This window comes from Lissotriton vulgaris, chromosome 11 (assembly GCF_964263255.1).
Source record: "Lissotriton vulgaris chromosome 11, aLisVul1.2, whole genome shotgun sequence".
NCBI lineage: Eukaryota > Metazoa > Chordata > Amphibia > Caudata > Salamandridae > Lissotriton > Lissotriton vulgaris.
Window position 1 is genome coordinate 1050629039 of NC_141699.1, and position 26995 is coordinate 1050656033.

At 41.1% G+C, this 26995-nt stretch overlaps 1 protein-coding gene across 1 annotated transcript in view; it reads right to left on the reverse strand.

The window, feature by feature from the left end:
* TMEM212 (transmembrane protein 212) overlaps positions 1–26995 on the reverse strand; it is a 66129-nt gene that overhangs the window by 17526 nt on the left and 21608 nt on the right. Inside the window, exon 2 of the mRNA XM_086944940.1 lies at positions 5759–5818. Within this exon, the coding sequence (XP_086801066.1) occupies positions 5759–5818 (60 nt within the window). The remainder of the gene's footprint in view (positions 1–5758; positions 5819–26995) is intronic.

The window sequence follows — 26995 nt, forward strand, 5'->3', positions numbered from 1 at the left end:
ACGCTTACGCCTGTGAGACACGAATCAGCACGAGTCCGTTCGGAAGTGAGCGCACAGCACTGGTTGTTTCACTGTTTACACTGGGAATATTCGTGACCAAGGCCTGCCGCGGTGTCAGCTACAGGGCTCAACAGACAGCAGCACTTTGCATGACGGTGCTTACTTCACTTGTGAGTCACTGATCATTAACACAGCTCTAGAATACATTTAAAAGTGATCGCAAGTTATATTTGTTGTTTGAGGTATGTGCAGATCATAAGGGCTATTAAACTACCAGCTTTGGGTGGGCTTGTTTATTTTGGGACCATCCGGGACATCAAAATAAGGGTGGTGCCTGTAGAAAACCGGTCAAGTGGCAACCCTAGCTGGCTCATTTATTTATTTACTGTTTGGGTTTTTGTGTACCTGCCACTTTAGCACAATCGGTCTGTGACACGGGAACCTCCTGTGTTTTTTGCCCATCTATAGGATGTCTGGACATGCAAGTGACCAACTGCCCGAAAAAAGAGGAGAAACATTGAAGTATTTCTGAGGCTGGGCTTGCATCCTCCCACACGAAAAAAAGTAACATATTGAGGACCCGCAGGCAACGGGCAATAGATAAAGGGAGCCACAGGTTGAAAAAGTCTGGGAACCACTTGGGTAGGGGTAAAGTGAGGTAAAGGGTGATTTTAGGGTATACGGGTGGATAGAAGTAAAAAGAGGTTAGGATGATTTTAGGGGTTGGAATGGGTAGAGATAAAGGTGAAACATAAACCTTTAGAAATCACCAAGAGTTGGGCAATGAATAAAACATCCTCTAAATTATAAATGAGGTAAGCATCAATTAAGTAAAGGTGACACAGCAGCAAAGGGTTAATTCAGAAAAACACATAACGTATTGCAATAAACTTAAATGAAGGGGGTGTGTTTAAAGCTTTATCATAAATAAAAGTACAGGAGGCCAAAATCTACTTTTCAGAAATATGTCACATCCCACAAAGATTTGTTACTGCTAGTTGTTTGCGTTCAGATCTTGGAAATACCGTGAAGTGTGAGTTTCAAATCTGATGGTTTTGTGTGGTATTGCAAGCAAAAGTAACAAAAAAAGCACCACATTCCGAGCACAAACAGAGGGCCCTGAGAAATATCTTTTCCTTCTTCTGATGTCCTTCATCTTAGGCTAAATTGGATCAGTTCTATATACTTAGGACTGTCCACCTATCTGATCCACTCCATGTAGATGGTCCAGAGTACAGCCACTCAGTTGTTTCTGTGTTCAGATCTCAGAGATAGTACACCAGTTATCTGGCTTACCTTAATTGGCTGCCTGTCAATAAGCACATTTCCTTCAAGGCGTTATGTTTCTTTCACAGAGCCATCTTTAACAGTGATCCCAGTTTTCTTTGCTTCCCTTTTTACAGGTAGACCCCTACCTGCTGCTTCAGATCCTGCTCAGACACATTTTTAGTGCTTCCTCCTATTGTTGGAGCCAGGCTTGCAGGCCGCCATTTTCTTACACCACTCTACAATGTTTGAATTCCTGCCATCAGAGCTGAGCTCCATGACTTCTCACCTTGCATGTTGTAAGGTTCTTAACATCTGACACTCTACATCCACATAGCAGTCTGTCTTGCTAGAAGTCTTGCATTCTTTCTTAAGTGACAGCATATCTTGTTAAGGTCATTACTTCACACTCTAAAAAAGTATTCTCATTCATTCATACCCATGGGGGTTTCCCAGTTTTGGGGAACATCGGCAGGCCTAAGCGTCTATAGATTGTGTTTTTTTGACGCAGAACCTGTCATTCATAGGCACAGAATATTTTGAGAGTCTATCCGATAAAGAATATTCCCACAAAATAGCATTAAAAAGATTTGAGTGATCAGGGCAAATTTTGATTGTATTAATTTCCAAAGATATCATGCTCATTTTGCAAGATCTATTTCACTGGTGAACAGTTGGATTTCTGGCCAAGATGGCAGTAGCTCCACTCACTGGGGCCCACAGTTTTGGCCTACAGAGTTGGGCTCCCCGCCCATCCCGGCTAAATCGGCAAAGAGCCTGGGGGTTATCATAGATTCAGAGCTCTCCCTCAAGCCTCAGGTTGGTGCAGTCGTATCCTCGTGTATGTTTCAGCTTCGGAGAATCAGGAAAGTTTCCCACCTACTCTCGCCTGAAGCCCTGATACAAGTTTTAATCGCCCTTGTGCTCTCCCGCCTGGATTTTTCCAACTCCTTGTATCATGGCCTACCGAAATACCTGCTACATAGGCTGCAAGTCGTGCAGAATCAGGCGGCCCGACTAGCCTTTAAGACCCCGAAGTGGCAGTCTGCAAAACCACTACTCTGTAAACTCCACTGGTTGCCGGTCGAACAGAGAGCTGCATTTAAGATTGGCTGCCTGACCTACAAAGCCTGGTACGTCCCCCGTCTTTCTGAAGTCCTTAGTGACTCCTTACCGTCCGGCACGCAACCTTCGGTCCTCCCATCGTCAACTTCTGACCGCAGTCCCAATCAAACTAAAAAAATATGGTGGTTGCAGATTTGCTCATCTGGCTCCCAAACTCTGGAACCAGTTGCCGTTATCTTTCAAATCCTCCATGTCTCTGCTGGAATTCAGAAAACTTCTTAAAACCAATCTTTTTACACAGTCTGGCTAGCTCCCCCTCTCTACATCTCTAAGTACCACCCAGCGCCAGGAAACCTATGGTGACAGAGCGCTATACAAGTCCCTCTTAAGATAAGATAAGATAAGATAAGATATTGTTGAGGACCATAGACCTCTCTGCCAGATTGTGCACATGGTTAAATTATGAGGATCTGTCTTATGGGATTTTTCTCAGACCATTAACCTCTGCACTAGGACACAAACAAATGCACAACATGACAATGTCAATGTCCAGCACATCACACCTGCTCGAGTACAAGAAAAAACTATCAAGGTCAGAATTTAGTCTGATGGGCATTGCCAGTGCTGCTGAAACAAACTGCTGGAACATCTCAAATGCTCATGTTTGGGTGGAATTTACAACTGCAGCCATTGTGAATAAGGGATATTCCCCCATGGCCAATGCCTCTATCACACGGCATGCCATTTTCTTGCTTGACCGCCCCATCTACAAATATGGCCCGTTGCCTTAGCTGACCTAAGCTTGATTAAGTTCATAGAGAATCTGTGTGCAAGAAAAGGCATGGGTGTACCAACTTTAATTAATTTGGCCACAAAGTATAAATCGCTCCAACAGAGGATGGGGAAGAGCATTTTGGAGGTAGCAAATAGGCCTACATCATCCTAGGCAACAATCCATAGCTCAAAATAACATAACAGAACATGTGTATTTGTAAAGCGCACATTCACCCCTGGGAGTCTTGGCACATAAAAACAGATGTTTATTGTTACCCAAGTCAATGGTACTCATTTTATTGACATAAGAAGGATGAAAGGCTGAGTGGATCCCCGGTGTTTGAACCTGTGACCATGAGGTCAAACACAGGCTCCGACAGTGGACGCATTAGTCCACTAAGCCACCAGGCCACAATAGCTATAAAAGTGATCGACATGAACTCCGAATTATGGGCTACTCGGTAACAAAACTGAATTCTTCCAGGATCTTGTTCCTTTTCAGAAAGTAATGGAATTGTGCAATGTCCGTGATGTCACGTGCATTTCATACTGCATATAAATTAGATATGATTTATCCTGACACCATACCTACTGGCCGAAGTATGATCCCTCACGTAAAATATCATATAGGTAGCTCTGGGATCAATGAAAACATTTAGGGTGAATTATCTGAAAAGAATGTTCACAGCCTCTTTGTTCAGCCAAGAACCACTGGGCAATTCAATGGGTTTAAGATAATTACTTATGCTGAACTTCTGTGATTACACTGTTCCAGATGCATCTTTCATGACATCGCCTTTCCCACAAAGACTGTAACATGAAGGGTATGAATTTTCATCTTGGTTTTGATATACCAAATAGTGACTTCTGTATTTTTTTTAAATCAGGAAACCAAATACATTGGGGTCAAAGGAAGCTTGTACATGATATTGTATTCCTCAGACATTTTTAATACTGTTTTGTTTTGGTGACGACATAAGCTATAGTGTTACATATTAAACATTCATTATGCATAACATAAATAATTCCCACCCTGCTTTTCCCCAGCCCTGCTGTAAATACCTCCTAGGACCACCCCACTTTGCTTATCTGTGTTTCAAATCCCTCTTGTGTCCTATTCCCTACTGCACTCCATCCGTTATTCCTCTTCTAGATGTCCTCTTCTCCTGCTCTCTAAATTTTGCTTGACCCTTTGCCTTTCCCCTGCTACCACGATTGTCATACAGAGCCCTTAAGGGTAGATTTCCACTTCTCACACTCTCTCTTTAAGGAAACCATTCCATACCCTCCTCCTCCACCCTCTTCCAGGGTCTCGATGCACTCCTCTAAGAGGCCTAAAGGCAGTGCGTAATCTGTAAAAACCACACATTGCCCCTGCCATCCTGCCAATGATAGTAAAACTCTGTAAAAAAAAACACTACTAACCATCATACTCCTACAAGTGTGACAATTCAGACTATTCCAGGCCCACAAAGCTATAAGAATGGCTTGGGCGGCAGCCAATAGTATTTTTCAATGTACATTGAATAAATAATTTAGACAGTGCCACCTTGTGGCAGACTGTCAAAAGTACCAGTGTTGACAATTAAGTCCCTGTGCCAAGCACTTGAAACCACCGGCTCAAATTAAGCACTGCCTAAAGGAATATTACAGAGCCTTAGAAAATACATATTAAATGGTTAAACGCCTTAGGTATATTACTGTGATCTTTAATCTGACTCTCTCCCCTATACTACCAAACAGTACTTAACATGTTCTCTCTCCACCGTCTGATAATTATACAAAAGCCTTGAGCACTTAACATTTTATCAAACAGTATTGTACTTTGTTTCAAACATAACCTTACTACATAAGGCATTAAATGACAGTTAATGTAAACAATACAAATATGTAGTTCACTAAATTAATGTTTTTAAGATTAACTCATTCCATAAAAGTATTTTTTTTTTACATTTTGTATTGGAAGCCTAAAATTATTAAGGATCTCCTGCTCATTTTTTTTAAATATATGAGTGTACAGACAACAGGTATGCTTACATCGTCGATAAAACACTAAATTAAACAAAAAAAAGCTTACTGAGCAGCAAAGTAAGAATAATGTTAATCTTTAGACTGGTGCAACATTAAGGGCATGGTAGGCAGCAGCATTGTAGAGACATCCGAAGTGACCACAAGAGGGGGCCAGTTTACCAGCTTTCAACACATGCCCATGAAATAGCTTTGCAATGGGGTATTTTTCCCATAAAATAACACCTCACTTATTTAAATCATGAAGTTTCTTGTATCTTAACCTTCATTGGAAATGCACAGCATGATAAATGTACACACTCTGAGGGACCCATTTGGAACATGCTAAGTTAATAACAATAATAATAATAATGTAGTGTCTTACTGAAGTTGTTCTGAGCTCACAATTCACAGCATTCATAGAATGGTCAGTCCTATTTTATACTGAGATATGTGATAAAAATAAGCAATTGTTTTGTTGATTGCTTTATACGGTTTCAACAAATGACATCTTACATATAAACTTCAAATTACACATACAATTGTAATAAACAATAAAATTATTCCCATATGGGTTAATGCAACAGAAGTCAAAATAGTTATCCTTATTTTTGTGTTATGGTCTTTGGATATATTGAATATTTACCAGTGATCTTTGTGTCCACTCTCTGTACGCCAAGAGCACAAGTACTCCAACGATAACTGCCTGTGGGAAAAAAGTACTAATTCAGAATTTTTACCTTAAGTATGCATGGTAAACAGCAGTTATTTTATTTGCTGGACATGTGCAGACACACACATTTTTTAGAGTTTTTATATAGCGCTGACTAGACTCGAAGATATCAGAGCATTTTACATAAGGACACAGTCATTTTTGCTAGGCACAGGGAAATTAAGTGATTTACCCAGAATTACAGGATGTTGAGCATCATTGTTGAGACTCGAACCCGGTCCTCCAGCTTTGAGGTTGCCCACTCTAACCGCAAGGCTACTTCATCTTCCATGTGCATGTGCGTGTATATATATCCAAAGTTACCACCCATTTCAAGTGGGTGGTAACTCAGTCACAAACGGGAAGGTGACCCCAAGGGTCTCCTTACACTTAGTGAATGTGGGAGCCAACATTTTTTTTAGATCTCTCAAAAAATGAAAAGGTTCCTTTCCTTTTTTATGTTTGAAATATATCCTGTTTTCTTTTAAGGAAAAAGGGCTGCATTATAAAAAAATATAGCTTTATTTAAAAATCAATGACATGGTGTTCTGCTTACCCCAGCAGGCCACCATCCCTGTGATTGTAGCCATTCATAATGGGCACAATTCATAAAGGTAAAATGAAATGAAAGTCTAACTTTATGACTTTGGTTATTCGCAAAGGGCATTTACTCCTTGTAAATGCCCTTTGTGAATACCAAAAGTTGTATTTGCAACTTTCGGTATTCACAAATGGCATTTACGAGTAGTAAATATCCTTTGTGAATACCGAAAGTCATAAACTTAGACTCTCGTCTCATTTTACCTTTGTGAATTGGGGCCTATATCCCTATTTCAGCTAAAATGCCATAAAAGCACATCACACCCACAAATATCAATACTTCATAAAATATTCACATCAAATTCATCCACATAACAATAAAATAAGTCTGATATAAAATTACAAATATAAACATACAAATAGTTGATAGAGGTTAAAAAAGAGTAAAACAGTTGCCCCCCATCCAACTATGGTCATGGGACAAAAAAAAATAAAAAATTAATTGCAGTGATCATACCCAGCATATGAGCCAAACCAAAGCCATTTTGAGGCAAACTAATTTACTGTATAAAAGGCTGGGACAATTTGTTTGGGTACTCTGTTTTAAGCCTACACAATGGAGACTTTTACTCTCAGTTTCCATGCCCTGAAGACAACTGTAGATAATGCAAACACAATCAGTTCACTCATATTACTTTTCAAAATTCTCAAAGTATTCCAGTAGTTACTGACCCCCAGCGTCTGCATAGTGGGATTATCCATTTTTATGCGGTTTATTGTATTTGGCACAGAAAAAGAGAAAATGTGCTTCAGTCTCTTTATGGGATGGACAATGTGGGCAATCATTTGTTACCCTGCCTGTTTTTCCCATTTGGTTGTAACAGTGTTCAAGGCCAGAATTCCCATTCTAAATTTCCCATACCGGTGCTCTGCCTGGGGCAGATAAATTCTGTTCAAGTTCTCCTCATAGCAAGGGGAGCACTTGTGATTAAGGAATTGTCCCTTTACACTATCCTCAATTTGGGTATTCCAGATCTTTAATTACACAAATTTCCAGTAACTTGACTTGATGTCCTGGATATCACACTTCCTGATACCCCCTGGCGAGGCCCATATCCTTTACATTCCAATCTCCATAAACTTCTACCAAAGCGTCCGTATAAGGCTTCTGCTCCTCTGATGTCCAGAGAAGTCCCTAGCATAATAAGGTTTTATGGATGTCACCCGGTGGATGTTCTTATGAACCATTTCAAGTCTCAGTGGTTTGAGAGGTGTGCTTGTGGGTAAATTGAGCAGAAATCTTAAAGAATTTATTTTCAACCAGCGTAAGTATTTGACAATTGGTAGACCCCCAAAGTTTAGCATTATATGCTGCTGCAGCCATGGCTGTGGCTTTGTAGATGGGGAGAGCTGGGGAAATAGGTTCCTCTGAGGAGCCCTTTTGCTTCCTGCCAATAGCTGAGGCCCCTTGTTGGAGGGTAATTTTACTTTCCCATTTTTTGGGGCCCATATTATATTATCCGTCATTCTTACCTCCAGATAATCAAACGGCTTCACCTGCTCTGACAACACCGCTTCATACCATTTTGTCCCGGAAAGATTTGTGGAGATTTATTGCCATAAATTTCAATTTAGAGGTATTTATTTCTAGTCTCCCAGTTCAAAATGGCCTACAAAGGAATCCAGCTCAGCTTGCAGAACCATCAGGGTTCTTGATATAGGGTGGATCTCGTCCGCAAACCTTAAAATTGGGATTGGAAAACCACATAGTTTGGGTGCATCATGATTGCTCTGCGCAAGACAATATACTGCTCAATATATATAGATGCTAAACAGAGTGGGAGCCAGTACACAACATTGTCTGCCAGCAAGCTTTATAGGGATCTGGGTTGTGAGATTCCCCCCTGATTCCACCTCACTTTAGCATAATTGTCAGTATGTATACGTCTCAGCATCTGGAGCAAGTGATCTGGGAACTAATATGATTCAAGAACCCTCCACAGCTTCTCCCTCGGGACCAGGTCAAATGTCGCCCTTAAATCAATAAGGGGGATATAGCGATGGTCTTGCTTCAAAGTAATGTATTTCCAACCCAAAATTTAGAAGCGGAATACTTGATCAAGAAGTCTGACCCCTCTAAGGTGGACCATATCTATCCTAGTGAGAAGGAGGGGGAATGAATACTGGAGGAGGGAATTCCATAATGAAAATCTTCTTATGCTTGAAAGTAACAATTAATTGTAATAATGTTATATTCAATGAGTATAAACTGACCTGTTGAGACTTTGGCTGATGTTTAAAAATAAAAACAGTTAAAAAGCAAAAAAGTGTGCTGACCCCTTTCCCAAACCCTGCTTGGGAGTCAGCAAGGATATGACATTCAGTTAGCCATGATTGTAGCTGGACAAACATTTGTCTGCTAAATATCTTTTGGCTGATATCAATTAGACTTATTGGTGTTTATATTCTGGTTCAGGGAGGATCTGGCTTGGCAGTTTGGGCTGGACTGTTCTGATTGGAGCAGGGTCAAGATTGATTTGTAAATAGCTGGATCCAAATGTAGGTGACCTGGTGTGCAAAATATCAATGGCTTGAGCTGTGGCCAGAGTAATTGCCAGTGCCTGAGATTAATTCAAGCATTCCATCCATCACTTTACTGTATCCCCCTGCACGTCAAGCCAATCTCCTTCTCTCTTTGAGCAGCATGCAGACAGGCAAGGGAGCAATGATGCCTACTCTGAGCAATAGTATCAAAAGCAAGTGGAAAATGAAGTGTGAGATCATTCCACCAGGCTATGATCAGCCTTCTTGAAGCAGGAATCAGGGAATGAGAAAAAGGTGGAGCCCTTCCTGAAGACTTCCTCACCTTGAAGAAAAGAAACTACTGTCCCACCCCTACCATCCGCAAAATGACCAGTGCTGAGAAAGATCTAATCAGCAGCCTTTTACTAACTAGGAATTTCTCTGGGTGGCACTACATCCATCCTCCCTCACATCAGTGTCTGAGTCTCCATTCTCCAATCACAGGAATGCAGTCAATATATTTCCACTGTCTGGGGCGCTTTTTTGACCCTCAATCTTGTTCCATGCTACGCCGGGGCTATCCAAATGTATCCCACTGGTGTCAGTACTTAGTTCTTACCATACTATACATGTGCAAATACTCTCACACACATTCTAGACCTTGCATTACCATGGAGAAACCTATGAATCTGCACATCACTTATAATAGCAGACTCAGGACCTGATATAGAGTTTGGCAGATGGGTTAGTCCTGTAAACATGATGGCTATTCCATATACTGTATTACAAATGCATTACATTCCGTGTCACTTGTAATATGGCAGTCAGGATATCCGTCACATTTGTGATGGAGTAAACTATCCGCAGAGCTCTAAATCAGGCCCTCGAAGGGCAAACAAAAAGAAAGGATACCAGTATCTCATGCAGTCGAACTCTCACGTCTGGGGTCTTTTATGGGCCTTTTATGAATCAGAGGACATTCCCACCCCAATAAGCACTTTAACAAATAAAAATATTCCCCCACCATAATATTTTAATGGATGTTGATATTATAATTCCTAGTTCAAGCATACTAATATTTACAATAGTCCTGTCAACACACAAAGTCCTAATACCAAAGGTGCTGCACATCGACTGCAAGTTTGTGCACTGTACATACACACTGAATGTCAGCAGAAGGGTCAAGGCCTCTCTCTCAAGCAGAAATTTACACTTGTGTACAGCAGATCACACACTCCCCTGACAAAGAAAAAGTGCTGGTCAAAACTAATCATTTACAATATTCAGTGTGCTGTCACTGCTGTTTTATGTGACTTACTCAAAACATGGAAAGTGCTTCTAATCCAGCTATGAGGGCCTGATTAGAATGTACCTCCAGGTCACAGAACCGGTTGCGGACCTCATATAACCATGAACAGGCTTATGCTTCTGAGCATGTTATATTAGCTCATTCACTGGGCCCAACTAAAAGTCATTCACTGGGCCCAACTAAAAGTCACAAAACCAGTTTCACATGCAATTAGGCACTCACAGCAGGAGTATATACCTGTTTACAATGCAGTGGACAGTTTCATCCCAATTAGTACTTCAATCAATAGAAATGATCAATCATCAAAATACTTTAAACAATGTAGATATCATAACCCCTAGTGCAAGCATACTAATATTTACAGTACATGTCATAACATGCGAAGAATAGCCCATCCTTCCATCTAATTATGATACTCCTGTCAACACTTGTGATACATAGCGCATCCAACTACTATTTATGAAACAACTGTCTTTCTTTCCCTCATAGTAGCTCAGAATGGTAATTCAGTGAATTATATCATAAATCTGCTTTAATCTTCTTGTTATGGTATGACTTTATTCTTATTAACGGACAGCCTGCTCAATGGATTTTTCTAGCCTCTTATACATGTACATATTAAATCTAAAGTGAACCCCATCCAAGCATCTATCATCTCTCACAATGTCACTTATCTGTCATACTAACACATTTTCAATTTGTCACTCATACACTGATGCACACACATTATATGATCTGGATCCAGATCAGAATTTATGACCCAACTAGGTCACCTGTCACGCGTTGCTGCGATCTCAGAAGAAAGGAAATTTAAGGAAACTTGTTATGATAACATTCAATTTACATTGTGTCATTTTTATTGAAACATTTTAAAGTGTTGTTTTAGTTCTGTTTATTTATTCGAGTGCTTGTGGACACACGGTGTTTTTTGTTTTTCCGTCTGGTGCGTACATGAATAAATCAGAAGGTTCTCCGACGCGTGAGCTGGCCACATACAGTTGTCCATGTGAGAAGCACGGATTCTCCAAATCTAGTCCACACACTTGCAGCAATTGTCCTTGTGCTTTGTTGATGGTTATTGCAAAAGCGAGTCGCACCGGAAACTGTAAACGTTCAGTATTGGAAAGACTATGAGGAACCAATTTTTCTTTTTTTTTTTTGCCTGAAACCTTCGCAGGAGTGTACTCAACAACTTTTAACAATTTTTTTTTTTTTTTTGCCAGAAACCTTCGCGGGAGTGTACTCATCAACTTCCCAAAGTTTCATGCCGATCGGATGAATGGTGTAGTAATGCATAAAGGACAATTAGACATACTTTCGTTTTTATATATATAAAAGATATAGTTTAGCAAAACACTCCATTTCGGAAAATGTTGGTTGTTTGTTTGAATAATTAAAATGGCATCCTATTTCAAGTAAGTAATTTCCATTCATACAATGTTTGCTCTGGGTATAAAAAACCTTGAAAACTGTGCAAGAAAAGTAAAAAATACATTGTAGAAATCATAAACGCTGGTAAAAGGTTAAACATTAAAGAACACCCAAACCATAAATTATGGTTGAAGTACTTGAAGCAATAATAAAAGTATGCTATAGATAATAAATACAATATCCTGCAATACAGCAAGAAAAAATCTTGACTTAATAAGAGAATACAAAAGGAGAGCAGCATGGAAATTACATTTGAAGGGGACACAACCCAAGCTAGTTGGGAAGTATGATATCATGGATCCATAGCTCGTGTCTGGAAAATGTGTAGAAAAGTAGGAACCAAACCACACCACTTCTTTGAAATTCTTCATGACCAAGAAATGGAGTGTTCCCAGAATAACTGAATAACTGCTGTGTGACTAGGGCTGGTGTCTGCCTGACAGCCAGTCTCCCTAAAGTGAAATCTTTTTAATGCTTTTTAATGCTGGTAGAGAAGAGCATCTCGATAGTCCATGGAAGCCTGCTTGTCATGGGAGAGAGGAAAGAGGTCTCCTTGGCCATGTAGGGGGATAGTCTGTCAAAGAAGAGAAGGCTAACATGTTCACGGAATGATTAACTAGAGAAAGTGATTTGATCACTAACGAATAGCCAGGAGACAGAAGGGCGCACACTGCCTATGTGATCACATCAAATCATTATAGCCACTGAGTCCTAGTTTTTACAGAGGATGGGAGTGGCTACCAATCCCTGTTCAGTGGGATAGCACCCAAATAATTCAACAGTGGTTACCTATCATTCTCTAAAGATATTCTAGATTCTTCGTTAATTATTTCTCCAAACTTGCTAACACGTGTTTCGTCATTGCTGACTTCATCAGGGCTAGAAAACCATATAGTAAATATTTAATACAGAATTTTTAAAAGTAACATTTCCCATACTCCCGAACACCATGTGATATACTCAGAAACAAGGAAAGTAGAGCAGAGGAACCTTACAGTCAGGAGCTTTGCCAGTAAGGCTATTGTCGAATACAATAGAAGCAAAGATCTTAATATGCTCCCTCCCCCTTTGTGTTTAAAATGCTGCCTTGAGCCAACAAGCTGATAAGCTCTCCTGGGATGCACCTGTGTGTCTGTGGAGTGGTATTGTGACTTGTGAAGACTTGGGCAGCATGCCAGCAACCCCTGATGACTTTTCTCTGTTCTCTACTTCTTCTGCTCTCTACTGATGGAGAGCTAAACCCAGAAACACATGTTTAGAGATAACAACACTACATGCACCAACTTTGGTGAAACACTACAGCAAATTTGAAGTAAGCATACTGCATTTACCAGAAAGCACTGTGGTGAACTGTGCTCAGATGAGAGGCAGTGTGCGCCCTCCTTCCTTGCATCCTTGCCGATCAATCGGCTTTGTGGGGGCCGTAACTACCTTGCAGTAGGGTCCATACGCTTCAGACAGTGGAAGGCCACCACTGTCAAAGCCGGTGTGACTGCGATGACTGATGCATTTGTTTGACAAATGCTGTTCCACAGGGAGGCTGTTCCGTACGCTATAGACATGGCCTGCTTCTCGACAACTGTGGAAACAACAAGCAGGTAACATAGGTCTCCACCTGCTATCATAATAAGGAAACTGTAAAATGCTGAAAACTCGAGAGTGAGGACTTGAGACTTTTCTGCCCAATTTTTGATGTGTATCTGTTGGATCAGCCTTAAGTAATCTGCACCTGATTCATGTATTTGCCACAGACTACTTGAGACTATAACTGATAAGGTTGTCTGCGCTGCTGAAAGTATTGGATTGGGGAGGTGTAGTGCCCATGGGAGCTTGTGTACAGGGTTTCCAACCAATATTCACTACTAAAATTACACTGTATGATAATAAATTCTGCTGTGCAATTAAAAGTACTTTCTTTCTCATATAAATAAGAATTGGGTTAGACATTAACTCACTGTACCTGTTAATTGGCAATTGAATTCGTAAAGTGTACTCTCACACCACCTCCCTGAGAAGTATGTGACTGCTCACCTTCACTATCCTAAGAATCAAGTGTGGAAAATGTTGCATTTGGCCCAGGTTGCATAGACATAGTACAATGGGTTCCAGGACACCAGTGGCAAATAATTTCAACCCTCACAGTAGTCCATGTCTGCACTTTGTACCCCCGAAAGTGGTCTGAGATGGACTATGTTTTTGTAATGCTTTTTTGGTCAGTTGATGATTTTCTGGTTGACTATGGCATATTGAAAGTTAATCTGATCTAGACAGCAGCCAATAGAACGTGTTCAAAATGTTCCCTCTTCAACCAGTTGAGCTTGTTCGCTTTTCTCATTCACTCACACTTGAAATTTGGGGCTGGAGTTATGCCCCACAACTTTCAAAGATCACCAGTCGCTACTCTTCTGTCTACTTCAACAATTAAATAAACTGGCATTGTGCATAAGCAAAATTCTATATATCAAGATTGATAGCTCAGTCTACCAATGACTCCTGAATATGAGCTGATAATACCAATGGTCTTGAGGATGGGGGGTTCACTTTAGCCCATTTTTCTATGTTGAGCACATTAACTCCGAGAGAGAGGGGCAGCCATGGTTAAATCACTGAGGTTTACTACTTTTCAAAGAAGATGGGAAAATAGGAGGGTACCTTCGTTAGAACTGAAGGGAGGCACAAAGGCCTGCCCTACAAGTTGGCCCATATTTCCGGTTGGTAATAATGAGCAGTGAATACCAATACTGGTGATGATCATGATGGTAATGCTGGAGCCCAGTATTCCCTGTAAATTAAGAGTTATCATTGATAGGCCAATGTGGAATGTTTTTCCGTTCTGTATTCCAATAACATATCCACTTGATTTTTTGCAGTTATGTATCCGTCCGGAATAACCACAAAACTTGTAAATCCCATTCCAACTAAAAATTTGTAATGACTGCCTAATTTTGTGAATAAAATAGAGCAACTTGAAGCTCATTGTTAAATTACATGGTCCATGTACCCACTGGTGCTTGTTTGTTGGAAATGTTTTTCCAGAACTGAAAAGCCACCAGAGGCCATATTATAAATCGCCCATAATTTGCGGTGGTAATATAGCATCTGGCAAATTCCACACTAAAATGTGACATATTTTCTTCCCATTTCGAGTCATGCACCGCAGAATGTGGGATACACAGCTGCAATCATGAATGTGGCAAAGCTCCCCAGCACACATTCCACAGGATTTAGCCTGGTGAAATGTCTGTGGGAGAAATAAAATTGGTGGTAGTTTCCTACCAATTGTAGGCCCATTTGCACCAAAATCTGGATTACCATGACCTGCAGAACAAGGTTAAGAGGTACACATTTTAATGACAATCACTGTATGTGGTTTGATAAAAAGTGGTAGCTGACCAATCCTTATACAGATTACTTTAGAAAGGTCTTAAAATGCACGCTACACACTGCAAAGAGAATTTGTATTTTCTCCTGGTTATAAAATGTAAATCATTCTACTGGTATTGGACTTTGTATGGAATCGGAATACACAATAGATGCGGGGTCCAGTTCACAAACTGTATTTTGTAGTATGTAAGTAGTACCCAAGTAGTTCTCCTTATTATTTACTACAAATTGCAATTCACAATCCTACAGCCAGAGACCTCTGCCTCCACCACTCCTGTCTTTTCTGTTCAAAGATCTCTGTTGCTCTGGTATAGATCTCTGCACGTGTAGGTGCAGGCAATCACTGTCACTGCCTCAATTCAGAAAGGACCTCAAGACATGGCTCTTCGACTGAACCGCAGACCCCCTCCCCACCCACCCACAGTGCCTTGAGACCCTAATTGGTGAGTTGTTGTGCTTTACAAGACCCTGATTGATTGACTGAGGTGTACGTTTTGGGGGAGTAGCTTGAAATGGGAAATGATCACTGCTAAATGGGAGGGGATTAGAGTAATTTAAGGAGAGGCGTGGCTAATTCAAAACACACCCCCACAAAAATTAAAAACATTGCTATTTATTAAAAAAAAACATACAAAGTTAATACAGCTTTAACCCCTTGCATGCTCATGACGAGCTCAGCTCGTCATGAGCTACTGTGCTCCGGTGCTCATGACGAGCCGAGCTCGTCATGGCCTTTAGAACGCTCGTACGCTGGGCTAATTCCCCTGCTGTGCTGAAGGTTCTAAAGAAATGGGTGCGGCCGTGAGGAGCTCAGCTCGTCATGAGCACAGGAGCACTGTAGCTCATGACGAGCTGAGCTCGTCATGAGCATGGGAGCGCTGCGCGTGCCCCCCCTACCCCCAGCACAGCGGGGGAATGTACCCAGCAGGGAAGGGGCTAAAGGAGTCAAAAAGAATGTAAATGTTTTCTGACACAGCCCTGAATTAAGAAAAGTATTTCAATTTCTACAAGAAAAGTTAAAGCATTAAATTACCACTCAGGCACTAAGATATTCAGGAAGTCATTTGTTTACTGTTCCACTGGTCAAGAAAGCTAGAAAAAGGTGTATATCCTGATTAGCAGCCAAAACGTATACCTCTCTAACCCCCTATGTTAGTTTGATTGAAAATCTTTTCGAAAAAGAATTGAAGACCTTTTATTCTCCCAATATACTACATAGGTCTAAGTCCCACTCATTCATCTCTCTGTTTTATCCTTTTATTACCTCTTTTTGTTTACTATATTACGCCTTCACAGACTCCTACCAAGACACACACTTGGAATACAGTTTTGCGCTTTATAAATGCTTAAATCAATCAATCTATCAATTATTCAAATCAATCAAAAGCACTACATATGGCCAAAAATGGTAATGTAACACACTAAAGTTAAAGGAATTAAAATAGTTCAACATTTAATATTTTATATAAAAAAGACTGGTAGTATGCAGAAGGAGTGATAAAAATGCTGCTGGATATTCTGCCATATTTCGAGAGCTGCAGGAAAAAATATGCAATATATGATCATGTGTTTTCCATAATTGTTTACCAACTACTTTCCATTTAATGACCAACAGCATTTTGCTTGACGAAATGACGGATGATTTTTGCATGTGTTATAAGGTTTTTACTTTTTCCTATCACTGATACAGCAGAACAACATCCACCACAGTGGACGCAGAAAAATTGTGGCAATTGGGGTTTCACTTTTCCCTGTAGAACTAGGTTAATAGATCATATGCACATATAGTTATTACTAATATCTGTTATTATCTACGATGTTAGAAAGAGGGCTGCATGTCCTGGATGGAGAATGTGGTACTTACAGCTTTAGAGATATCAAACACATGAAGTTGCACATTGTTTACTACATATCGTTTCTTCCATCTAACAATGAAGCAAGCCACACTTCTTCTAGTGACACATTACAAGTGTCAAGCCCCTCATGATGCGCAAAGATGGTTCTCAGAGGAACTTAAAGTTAAGAAACTTAAACTCAGACAGGCTGAGCGTTGCTGGCGACGAGTCAATGCTCCCGACAAGAAGCTGGTATTTACGACCCTGCTTAAAGACTATAAGCTATCTATCTTGCAAGCCAAAACTTCCTACTTTTCCAAGAAAATCATAGACTCAGCCTCTAAGGCAAAAGATATTTTCTCCACTGTGGAAGAACTCTCGCATCCAGAAAGGGTTACCATCAAACCTCCTCCCTCCCAAGCACTTTGTGACTCCCTTAATTCTTTTTTTATTGAAAAAGTCATCAAAATTAAAACAGTATTTCTTGTTTGGTCCCTCCTGATTCACCCATCCCTGTCACCACTTCCGTTGTTCACAATCTGCAGCAAATCACACAGATACCCCCTATTTCGGAGGCTGAGTTTCTAATTCTGCTAAATAAGGTGAGCTCTGGCTCCCCTATTGATTGCTGCCCCCCCCCATGTGTTGCGCGAGGCCTTCTCTGCCTGCCCCTTCCCCCCTTTGACTCTCCTCAACAACTCACTCAAAATGGGCTTAGTTCCTAGTTCCTTTAAAACCGCTGTTGTGGTGCCCATTCTCAAAAAACCCAATGCTGATCCTTCCCTTATGAACAACTATCGCCCTATTTCCCTACTCCCCTACCTCAGTAAAGTTCTTGAGGCTCATGTCACTCACTGCTTGAGCTCATTTATTGAACACTCACAGTTTCTTGACTCCCAACAGGCCTGGTTCCGACCTGCCCATTCTACTGAGCTGGTCATCCTCTCAGTGATGGAAGAACTGCGGAGTGGCGCGGCTTGTAACATCAGCCAGGCTTTGGTGCTTCTCGACTTGTCAGCGACCTTCGACACGGTCGACCATGACATTCTGGTCGGCCTTGTCGAGGAGGCCGGCATTCGGGGATTAGTCCCTGACTGGGTTCGCTCGTTCGTGAGTGACCGTCATCAGGCTGTCCGTCTCTCTCAGTTCTCTGCTGACAAGGTTGGGTTGACATGCGGTGTCCCGCAGGGCTCCTCTCTTTCTCCCCTCCTTTTTAACTTGTACCTTGCCCCCCTTATCCGTTCCTTACGAGGCAGTAATGTCACTGCATTTAATTATGCAGATGACATTCAACTGATCCTCGACATCGACTCTTTAGATCAATCAATTTACAACTTCCAGTCCACTCTATATCACATCAGTGACTGGATGGGGTAGAATTATTTGAAACTTAACCCAGATAAGACCAAATTGGTTCTCATCGGGGGTACCTCCAATCCGTGGAGCCCTAACTTATGGCCTACTCGTTTAGGTCTCCCCCCCTGCCCTGCTGATTCTGCTAAAAGCCTTGGGTGATCATCTGTAAAGATCTTTAGATGAAACCCCCCATTAACGCGGTGGTCTCCTCTAGTTTCTTTCACTTACGTAAAATTCGTAAGATATCTCGATTTCTTACCACAGAGGCTCTCACCCTGGCTTTACTGGCCCTGGTAATTTCCAGGCTAGATTATGCTAACTCCTTCTATGTTGGCATCCCCCCCTACCAGCTGAACTGATTACAGCTGGTCCAGAATCAGGCTGCACGGCTGATCTTCAAACAACCCAGGCACCAGCATGTTCGCCCACTGCTTAAAACCCTGCATTGGCTTCCTGTGGTCGACCGGTGCAACTTTAAATTGGGCTGCACCATCTTTAAAGCACTAGCCGGCCTCGGCCCAGCGTTCATCTCTTCCCTTCTCTATCACTATACCCCCTCCCGTAATCTCCGATCTTCCCATCTTGCTTTACTTAAAACCCCTATTTTCAAACGCAAGAAACATGGAGGGCTCAGATTCTCGTTCCTCGCCCCTTCTTTTTGGCACGCACTCCCTCTAGAGTTCAGGCTCACCACCTCTTACCCTCGTTTCAGGTCCCTCCTGAAAACACACTTGTTCCATAAAGCATATAATTAGTTCCCTCCTCCTCCGCTCCCGCTTGTTCCTACCTATCTCCATACTGCCTACAGCGCCATGAAACCATTGGGTGTAAGTGCGCTCTATAAGAATTTTTTACATTACATTACATTCTGATGGTGCCTTTAACATGAGTTAACAACCCTGACATACATTCCCCCAGGAAATTTCGACTGCTAGAAGCACCCAATATCTTCAGGTGAATATCTGGCAAGAAATAGGGTTTGACAAGAACCGGTTGTGGTATTCCAACTTCCCCCAGAAATTCCATTTCTCGGGGGTACCCTCAGGGTCCATCTTGTAATCCCCCGGTATTTCTTCACCCTCCACAGAAAGTGATATCCCATGATCTGTAACTTGGAGGGAAGGGGGTACCAGGACAAAAAACATAATAATGAGTCCCCTATTGGTTGCTTAACTCTTCCCGCAATTGTCACTCAAAGGATTGCAGAGAATAAAGGTTCTCCAAGAGCAAAGTCAACTCAAAATCATGTCATGTGTATTGTATGGTGATGGGTGAATCGCTGTTTGCCTCCTTTCGTTGAATGGGACTGATGACCCTTCTAATTCCCCACTTGATTAAAGCTGATATGTGCGTATTAGGGGTGTGGCTATCACTAGACACAGTGTTAGGACGTCTTGAAATATTTCACACTAGTTACTACCCAAATGCGGAAAACAAGCGGCCCATTTTCATTGCTTAGCTTTGGGCTATGGCTGTAATGGTGGACATGAACCACCAAACATATATTAATTTCTTTTGGATACTGGAGCACATATTTCACCCATTTGGAAGTTGTGCATTTGCAATTATTTTTCAATAATGTGCTTTAATTGGGTATTTAGCTAGACAACTATTCTACGCCCAGCTTTCTTTTTCAACTGGGATTCATTAACATTATATTTTAGTCTTTTCGCCATTAAACACTTTCATTGCTCTCTCTTAAATCCACAAGAGTCGTATTTCTGAGCATGTGTTCATGCACCACAGCAGGAGAAATCCGGCTTTAAAATTACATAGGTTTAGCAATGTTCCCAAAGGAAAGGGAGGAGGACCAAATGTCTCTGTTGTCCATCCAATACTGTAACTCTCTTTCACACATTGTTAATCTGTGAAATAACATAAGTTAATTGCAATACAATCGTGCCAAAACATGTAGAACTGAGTTGTGAATTGAGCTTATCCCAGTTCCCACAGTTTCAAGTAAGATGTTACTAAAAATATTTGCAAGTGACAGATTTTTAGAAATGCACATGTTGGTAAGTGGAGAAAAAAATAATGATTGTATTATTTTTCTTTATCCAAACGCAAAGTAACTAGCTTAACAAAATGGATGAGTTGATTTGTATTTGATTAATTCAGGTAATGCAATGAATGTTAGACTATTTCAGTGCTTTGAAGAAAAAAATGTGAATTTGGATATATATATATATTTTATATATATATATAAACATGGTAAAAATAGTAAAAGACTTTGTCCCTTTCTATCTCAGGGTGGATGGCACTGTGCTAATCCTACGCTTAAAGACTTTGATAGAATAGCAGACATTTGAGGTGAGAAAACTTAGAGTGTTGCTGGTGTTGAGAGTACTCTATAATGGAGCTGCTTTCCACGTAAACTTGAGAGCTACCCAGAGTTCTTTGCATATATATATATATATATATATATTTTATTTTATTATTCTTTTTTTTTTTCAATCCTGCTCACACACGTAGAAGCAGGCGCCGACACCGTGAGTATTTAAGCACCAAACGTTTATTTGCAAGGAAGCCTTAACGTTTTTTGGCGGATTCACCGCCTTGTTCACAACATATATATATATATATATATATATATATATATATATATATATATATATATATATATATATATATATATATATATATATATATATATATATATATATATATAATGGTCCATAATTTCCTCCTGTGGTCCTCAACGCAGTAAAAGAACCAAATGACACCACAGGGCTCAACTTGTAGTTTATTTCACCATTTGTGCAGTTTTACAGAGATAGTTTGCGCGTTTCGGTATATTGGGCACGTAGAGGCAATATGTGAGGCCTGTGTGATAGAAAGAAACCACATAGACATTTTTGGAAAATAGCATACAAACAGTGAATTTAGGATTGGTCTGCAAGCATCTTGTAACCACTAGCCCTTAATTGATGCCTTGAGCAATACAAAAAGACCTTAATGAATCCTATTGACTTATGTCAATATGTATATCAGTGCCTAACAAGTGAGAGTAGATATCTGCCCTGAGAGACCAGCTGTATATTTTGACGAGGTCTTTGAATTCTGGGTCTGTTGTAGTTGTATGGGAGGCTGGCCCAACAATAGAGACATATCCAGGGCTTTCCCTCTAAGCCATCCCTGGCATCTCAGTTATTAAAGTAATCTTCCATGGATAGATGCAGTGGCTGCTGCTGTTATCGGCAAAGGCTTGGGCTGTGCCGTCGCACACCAGCAAGTAAGGAATCTGACATGCTGCTTAAGGAAAGGGTGACTGCAACAATCCTCCTAGTCTGAAATATCTTGCTTTCCTAGATCACCCATCAATATGTGACTGGTTTTGTCTCCATTGAGTTGCACCGGGCACAAACGATGGAAGCATCTCCTCAGTCTTCTATCTGTGGCAATCCCATGACAACTAATAGAGAAAGAAGACTTATTGACCAGTCTTCTTCTTCCCTCCTCCTCCCAGGGAAAGACTAAGCATAGTAAACAGTTCCAGGAAATGATGGCTATTGCAGACCAATAGGTCTTGGAGCACTCCATGGTGCTCCTCCTCTCTATGAGGAAGCTTTTTTAGTAGTGGAGAGATCCCACAAGGTGATCAGGCCACCGGAGCCTCTAATCCAATGAGCAACAAGCAGCCATTCCATCATCCATGCCCATCCTTTATTACTGGGTCCTCCATGAAATGAGTACTTCCTTTGACTGCACAACCCATCCAGAGAACCACCCTCTGACCTAAAGGTTATAAAGCTCTGACTCCATTTTAAGTTGACCGAGACCCCATTTTCTGTACTTTTTCAAAATCATCTACATGTCTGCCTTAATGTTGAGTCATTTACATATAGACATCAACAAAACACCTGATGCAACATCCGTCTGGACAAGTACCCTGTTATCTCAATTTCAATGTCGAATAAACTTAAATGTTTAAGGGAATGCGTCTTAGACTATCATCCTAATGCTTGTTGGCCAAGGTGATGTTAGAAATTACATCTCAGCTAAGATACACTATAAAAGGATTGCCACTTGACCACCTGTTAGGAGAGGTACGCCGCCCCAGATTATCATGATCAAGATACTGCCAGAAGATGACCCTGCTTGCCATAGATGCTGCTGAATCACACTTTCTACTGAAAGCTGATACCAAGCCAGATGCGTCTTATCTAAGGGTTCAAGGGATACAGTTGACTGTCAATTGGATAATTTCCTACTTATAGTCCAGGGCGAGGTTCACTTATTATGTCAGCTAAACATGTGCCTCCAGTTGATTCAGAATCTAGGCTTCCTAAGAAACACAGATAAATCTTCAAACACTCCCCAAACCCAAGTTGTATTCTTGAGTTTTCTCATTGACACAGAGAAATCAATTCTGCAGTTACTTCATCAGAAAGTCCTAGTACTAAAGAAAGAGATTAAGCACACATTAGAGTCCTCTCCCCTCCCTAAGGTCTTTAGCATGTTTGGTAAGCATACTTGTCTCATCAGTTCAGACAATTTTTCCAAATCCACTTCACAATTGAGATCTACAGAGATAAATCATTCAACATTTTACAGAGGCCTCTCCTATTCAGACACAATACAAATAGATCAAGAATCGCATGCAGACCTTCAATGATTGTTGGATAACATAGATGCTTGGAGCATCAGAGCAATTTGAGCTACTGCGCCCGATCTTGCAAGCTTACCAGGTTGTGGGCAGTGTTTGACAGCAAGGACAGTAGTCATTTCCACATATTAACTATTTAGAGATGCTTGTAGCCTCCGTTTTGATCCAAATATCAGCAAGAAGACAGATTAAGCTGTTCTATACTTCTTGGAATCAACAATCTCTCTTCTGTAAGAGTCATCAGTCAATAGGGGGGGGCGGTGGCAATCTAAACCATTGGCAGAACTAGCCACAAGTTTTTGGGAGTTTTGCCTTCAGCAAAAACTTTAAGTCCAAGCGGAGTACCTCCTGAGAAATCTAAACTTGAATGCATATTGGTGTTCCAGATGTCTTTAGTTTTCTTGCAGTTGTCATCTTCATCCTTTCATATTCAAAACGATTTCTTTTTTTATTCGGTCCAATGTCAATAGATCTATTAGCTTCATATTTGAATACTCATCAGCTTCCTTCATCATAGAGCTGGAGGCCCTGATCCACATCCTCTAGCAGCAGACGCCTTCCTTTAGAACTGGTCGCATCATCTCAAATACGCCTTTCCACCATTTATGATTGCCAGATTCCTGGCTCAAGTACATTGTTTGTAGGCTCAATCAGTCTTGGTAATCCCTTTTTGGCAGGCTCATCCTTGGTTACCTAGAGCCATGGAACATTCAATAGATACCCCAATTCTAATTACATTCTTTCCCAGTCTTCTTTTGAACCCTCTACTGCAACTCACAATATGACTCTCAACCAATTGCTTCTTTTGGTAGCCTGGGAAGTTTCGGATTGTCCTGGATTGCCTAGGATTGGTTGATGCATTTCGGCAGAGGCTGCTCTATGCGTCAACCAATTCTAAGCACCAGTAAACATAGACTTTACAAATTCACTTGAAAGTTATGGAATAGCTGCTCTCTTGACAGGGATTCAGATCCCCTTTTTACCGGATGTTATTTTGATAATACACTTACTAGCCTCCCTTACTTCCCAGGATAAAGCGCATCGAATGGTGAATACTTACAGATCGATAATATATCTGTGGAGCACATCACAGTTGATGGACAACCTTTATAAAACATCTAAAAATGTGTTTACTTTTGAAGGAAGTAAGATTTTCTAAATCTCCTTTACCCAATTATAAAAAAATGTGGGATGTTGAATTTGTTGATTTAATGAAATGATAACTTTGACCTTTCTTCGAAGTGTTTGTCAGCAAAGTTACTCATGCTCATATTTTTTATTTCTCAGAAGCATATCTCTGAGGACAAGGCTTTAGATGTTTCTTCTGTTCAATGTACCCCTAAGGTCTTTATTAAAGGGTTCATAGGAGAACAAAAAATAAATTGAAGTCTGTGCATTATCCATGCTTTCTTTTTCAGCATAAACTTTGTGTTGGAAGTTATTTAAAAGTGCATATTGCTAGAACTGCAAATCTAAGAACATTCTCTTCTGTTCAATTATTAATTTCATTTCACAACCTTATGTCTTTTCAACTACCCTACCTGGCTGGATCAAATGGATTATACATCAGGCACTGATTGATACCCTTGCTTTTGGTCCACACTGTACCAGAGGCTCCAAGGCACGCAAGGCCTTATGGGCCAGCGCAGGCCCAGAGGACATAATTAGATCAGCAGATTGGACCAGTGTTTCCAAACTCTCTGTCAAGAATGTTCCAATTTCTCTCCTAAATGTTTATGCTCCCACCACTGGTGACTCCACTTTCTGGCACTCATTCTCCCAGCAAATCACCAGATTTATTGATGATAATTTCATACTAGCAGGAGATTGCAATCAGCCCCTAGATCCCTTTCTCGATAGGAACTCCAAAGCACACTTCATCCCTAACAAGTCCCATAAATCCTTCTCTCGAGCTATTTCCCAACACAAACTCACTGATGCTTGGCGCCTATGTAATCCAGAACTTCAGGAATTTACGTTCTATTCACCATGTGTCATGCCTGCCGAACCCGTACTGACGTGGTTGGCAATGACATGGTTGGCAATAGCTCCGCTACTCACGGAAGAGCGCATGCGCAAGGACTAGCGCATGCGTGAATAGAGTATTTAGTCCTTCCTTGTCCTTGGTAGGACGCTTTGCGTTCGTTGCGGGATTGGTGCATTGCTTCCGGGGTTGTTGGCGTTCGGACCGCGTCGGGATTCGGTTGGTGTTCTCGAGGCGTCTTTCCGAGTTCTTCCGTCGAGTGCAGAGCTAAGTGATTATAGAGCTTGTGATTTAAAGCTTCTTAGAGGAAGATTACGTTCAGGACAGGTTGCGCTGAACGAAGTGTTTATATTGGAGCTGGGTTGAACGGAGAAGTATCCGTGATAATTATACCGGCAATGGTGATTTTTGTCTTTGATTTGGAGCTACTCTCATAAGTTTTCAGCGCTCCAGGACGTTATTTTATAGGTTGTTCACAGGCACAAAACAGGGAATCATTGTTAGAGAACCAGTGGGCTTCTTGTGGAGTAACAGGGAGACATTCTTCTTACAGCACGCTACAGAATTGGTACATATTTATGCCTTATGTTAGTCTAGACAGTCCCCAGTAGCAAAGACACTAAGATCTAATATATATTCCTTATCTATAGGAGTGTTCCTTTTACTGCATCTTATAATCGACTTCTTCTGTGAAGATAACAGAATCCAGTCACGTCTAGGTAGATGCTTTACACACAGTATCCAGGTAAATCATATAGAAGACAAAGGAGATACACATAAGAGGGGTCACTTGAACGTTTCCATTAATCAGTCCTCTTACTTACAGGAGAAGATATTGCTGACCCGAGAGGGGAATTTCCTGTTCTCTACGCATCCTGGATTCCTGATTCCTGTGTCTCCCCGCCTTTCCTTGTTTTGTTTCCCTGCTTTCCCGGCATTGGCATCATCTCTGTTCACCAGTGTATATATATTGGTGTAGAGTGAACCGGTGTAGGGGAGTTGTGGATAAGCTTCATCTCCGTGGTGTTTCCGAGGCAACCAAAATCAGGATACGACACCATGTCACCACTCCCAATCCCGAATTGATTACATTTTTGTTACTCATAATATTGCCCAAACTCTCACTCATGCGGAAATCGGTCCAATTTTACTCTCTGACCATGCCCCCACATTAGCTCAATTGGACATACTACCCAAATCCGTAGGCCCTAAACGCTGGCGTTTTAATAACTCTCTCCTCTTGGACCCTAAATTTACTACCTCGTTCACTTCTTTCTCTCATGAATTCTTCTCCTTAAACGATGATTCCCCTGTCCCTGAACATACCATTTGGGATGCCTTTAAAGCAGCAGCAAGAGACTTCATCATAGGCTTTGTTGCTAAAAAACGTAGAGCTGCACGCGATTTTACCAAGGCTACCCTTCTGGATATTAAGAAATTGGAGCATTCTTATTTTACTTCTCGTTCACATCAAACTCTAACTGCCCTAGTTAATGCTAAGATGAAATTCAACAAACAGTCTACGGATGATGCGTCCTTGTACTTGTTAAGGTCTAGTGCCAAGTTCTATGGTGGCAAAAATAAGGCTGGCAAGATCTTGGCTAATTACCTCAAGGTGAAACATAACAAATTAAACATTGAATCAATCTATGACGCCAATTTGACTCTCAAACATACAGACGCAGACATTCTCACTGAATTCTCTACTTTTTATAAGACCTTATACTCCTCTGAAACTCAGCCTTCTTCCCACTCCTTAGACACATTCTTCTCCTCCATCCAAAAACCATCTCACTTCCCACTTGACCTTTCGCACTTGGAGCTAGATGTATCCCAACAAGAGCTGCTCAAGGCGCTTCAAACCCTCCAAAAAGACAAGGCCCCTGGGCCTGACGGCTTCACAGTGGAATTTTTTCTCCACTTCTCAAACCTCCTTATCCCCAGACTCCACTCCCTTATTGGCACCTTCCTTTCCTTGGGATCCTCCTCAGGCTCTTTTTCAGACGCTCATATTTGCCTTATACCCAAGGAGGGAAAGGATCCTCAATACTGCAAGAACTACAGGCCAATATCTTTGGTCAACATTGACTACAAGATTTTTGCAAAATCTCTTGCGGCGCGTCTAGACCTTCTTCTTCCAGACCTCTTGGGGGAGGAACAATCGGGCTTTGTTAAAGGTCGATACATAACTGATAACACCAGA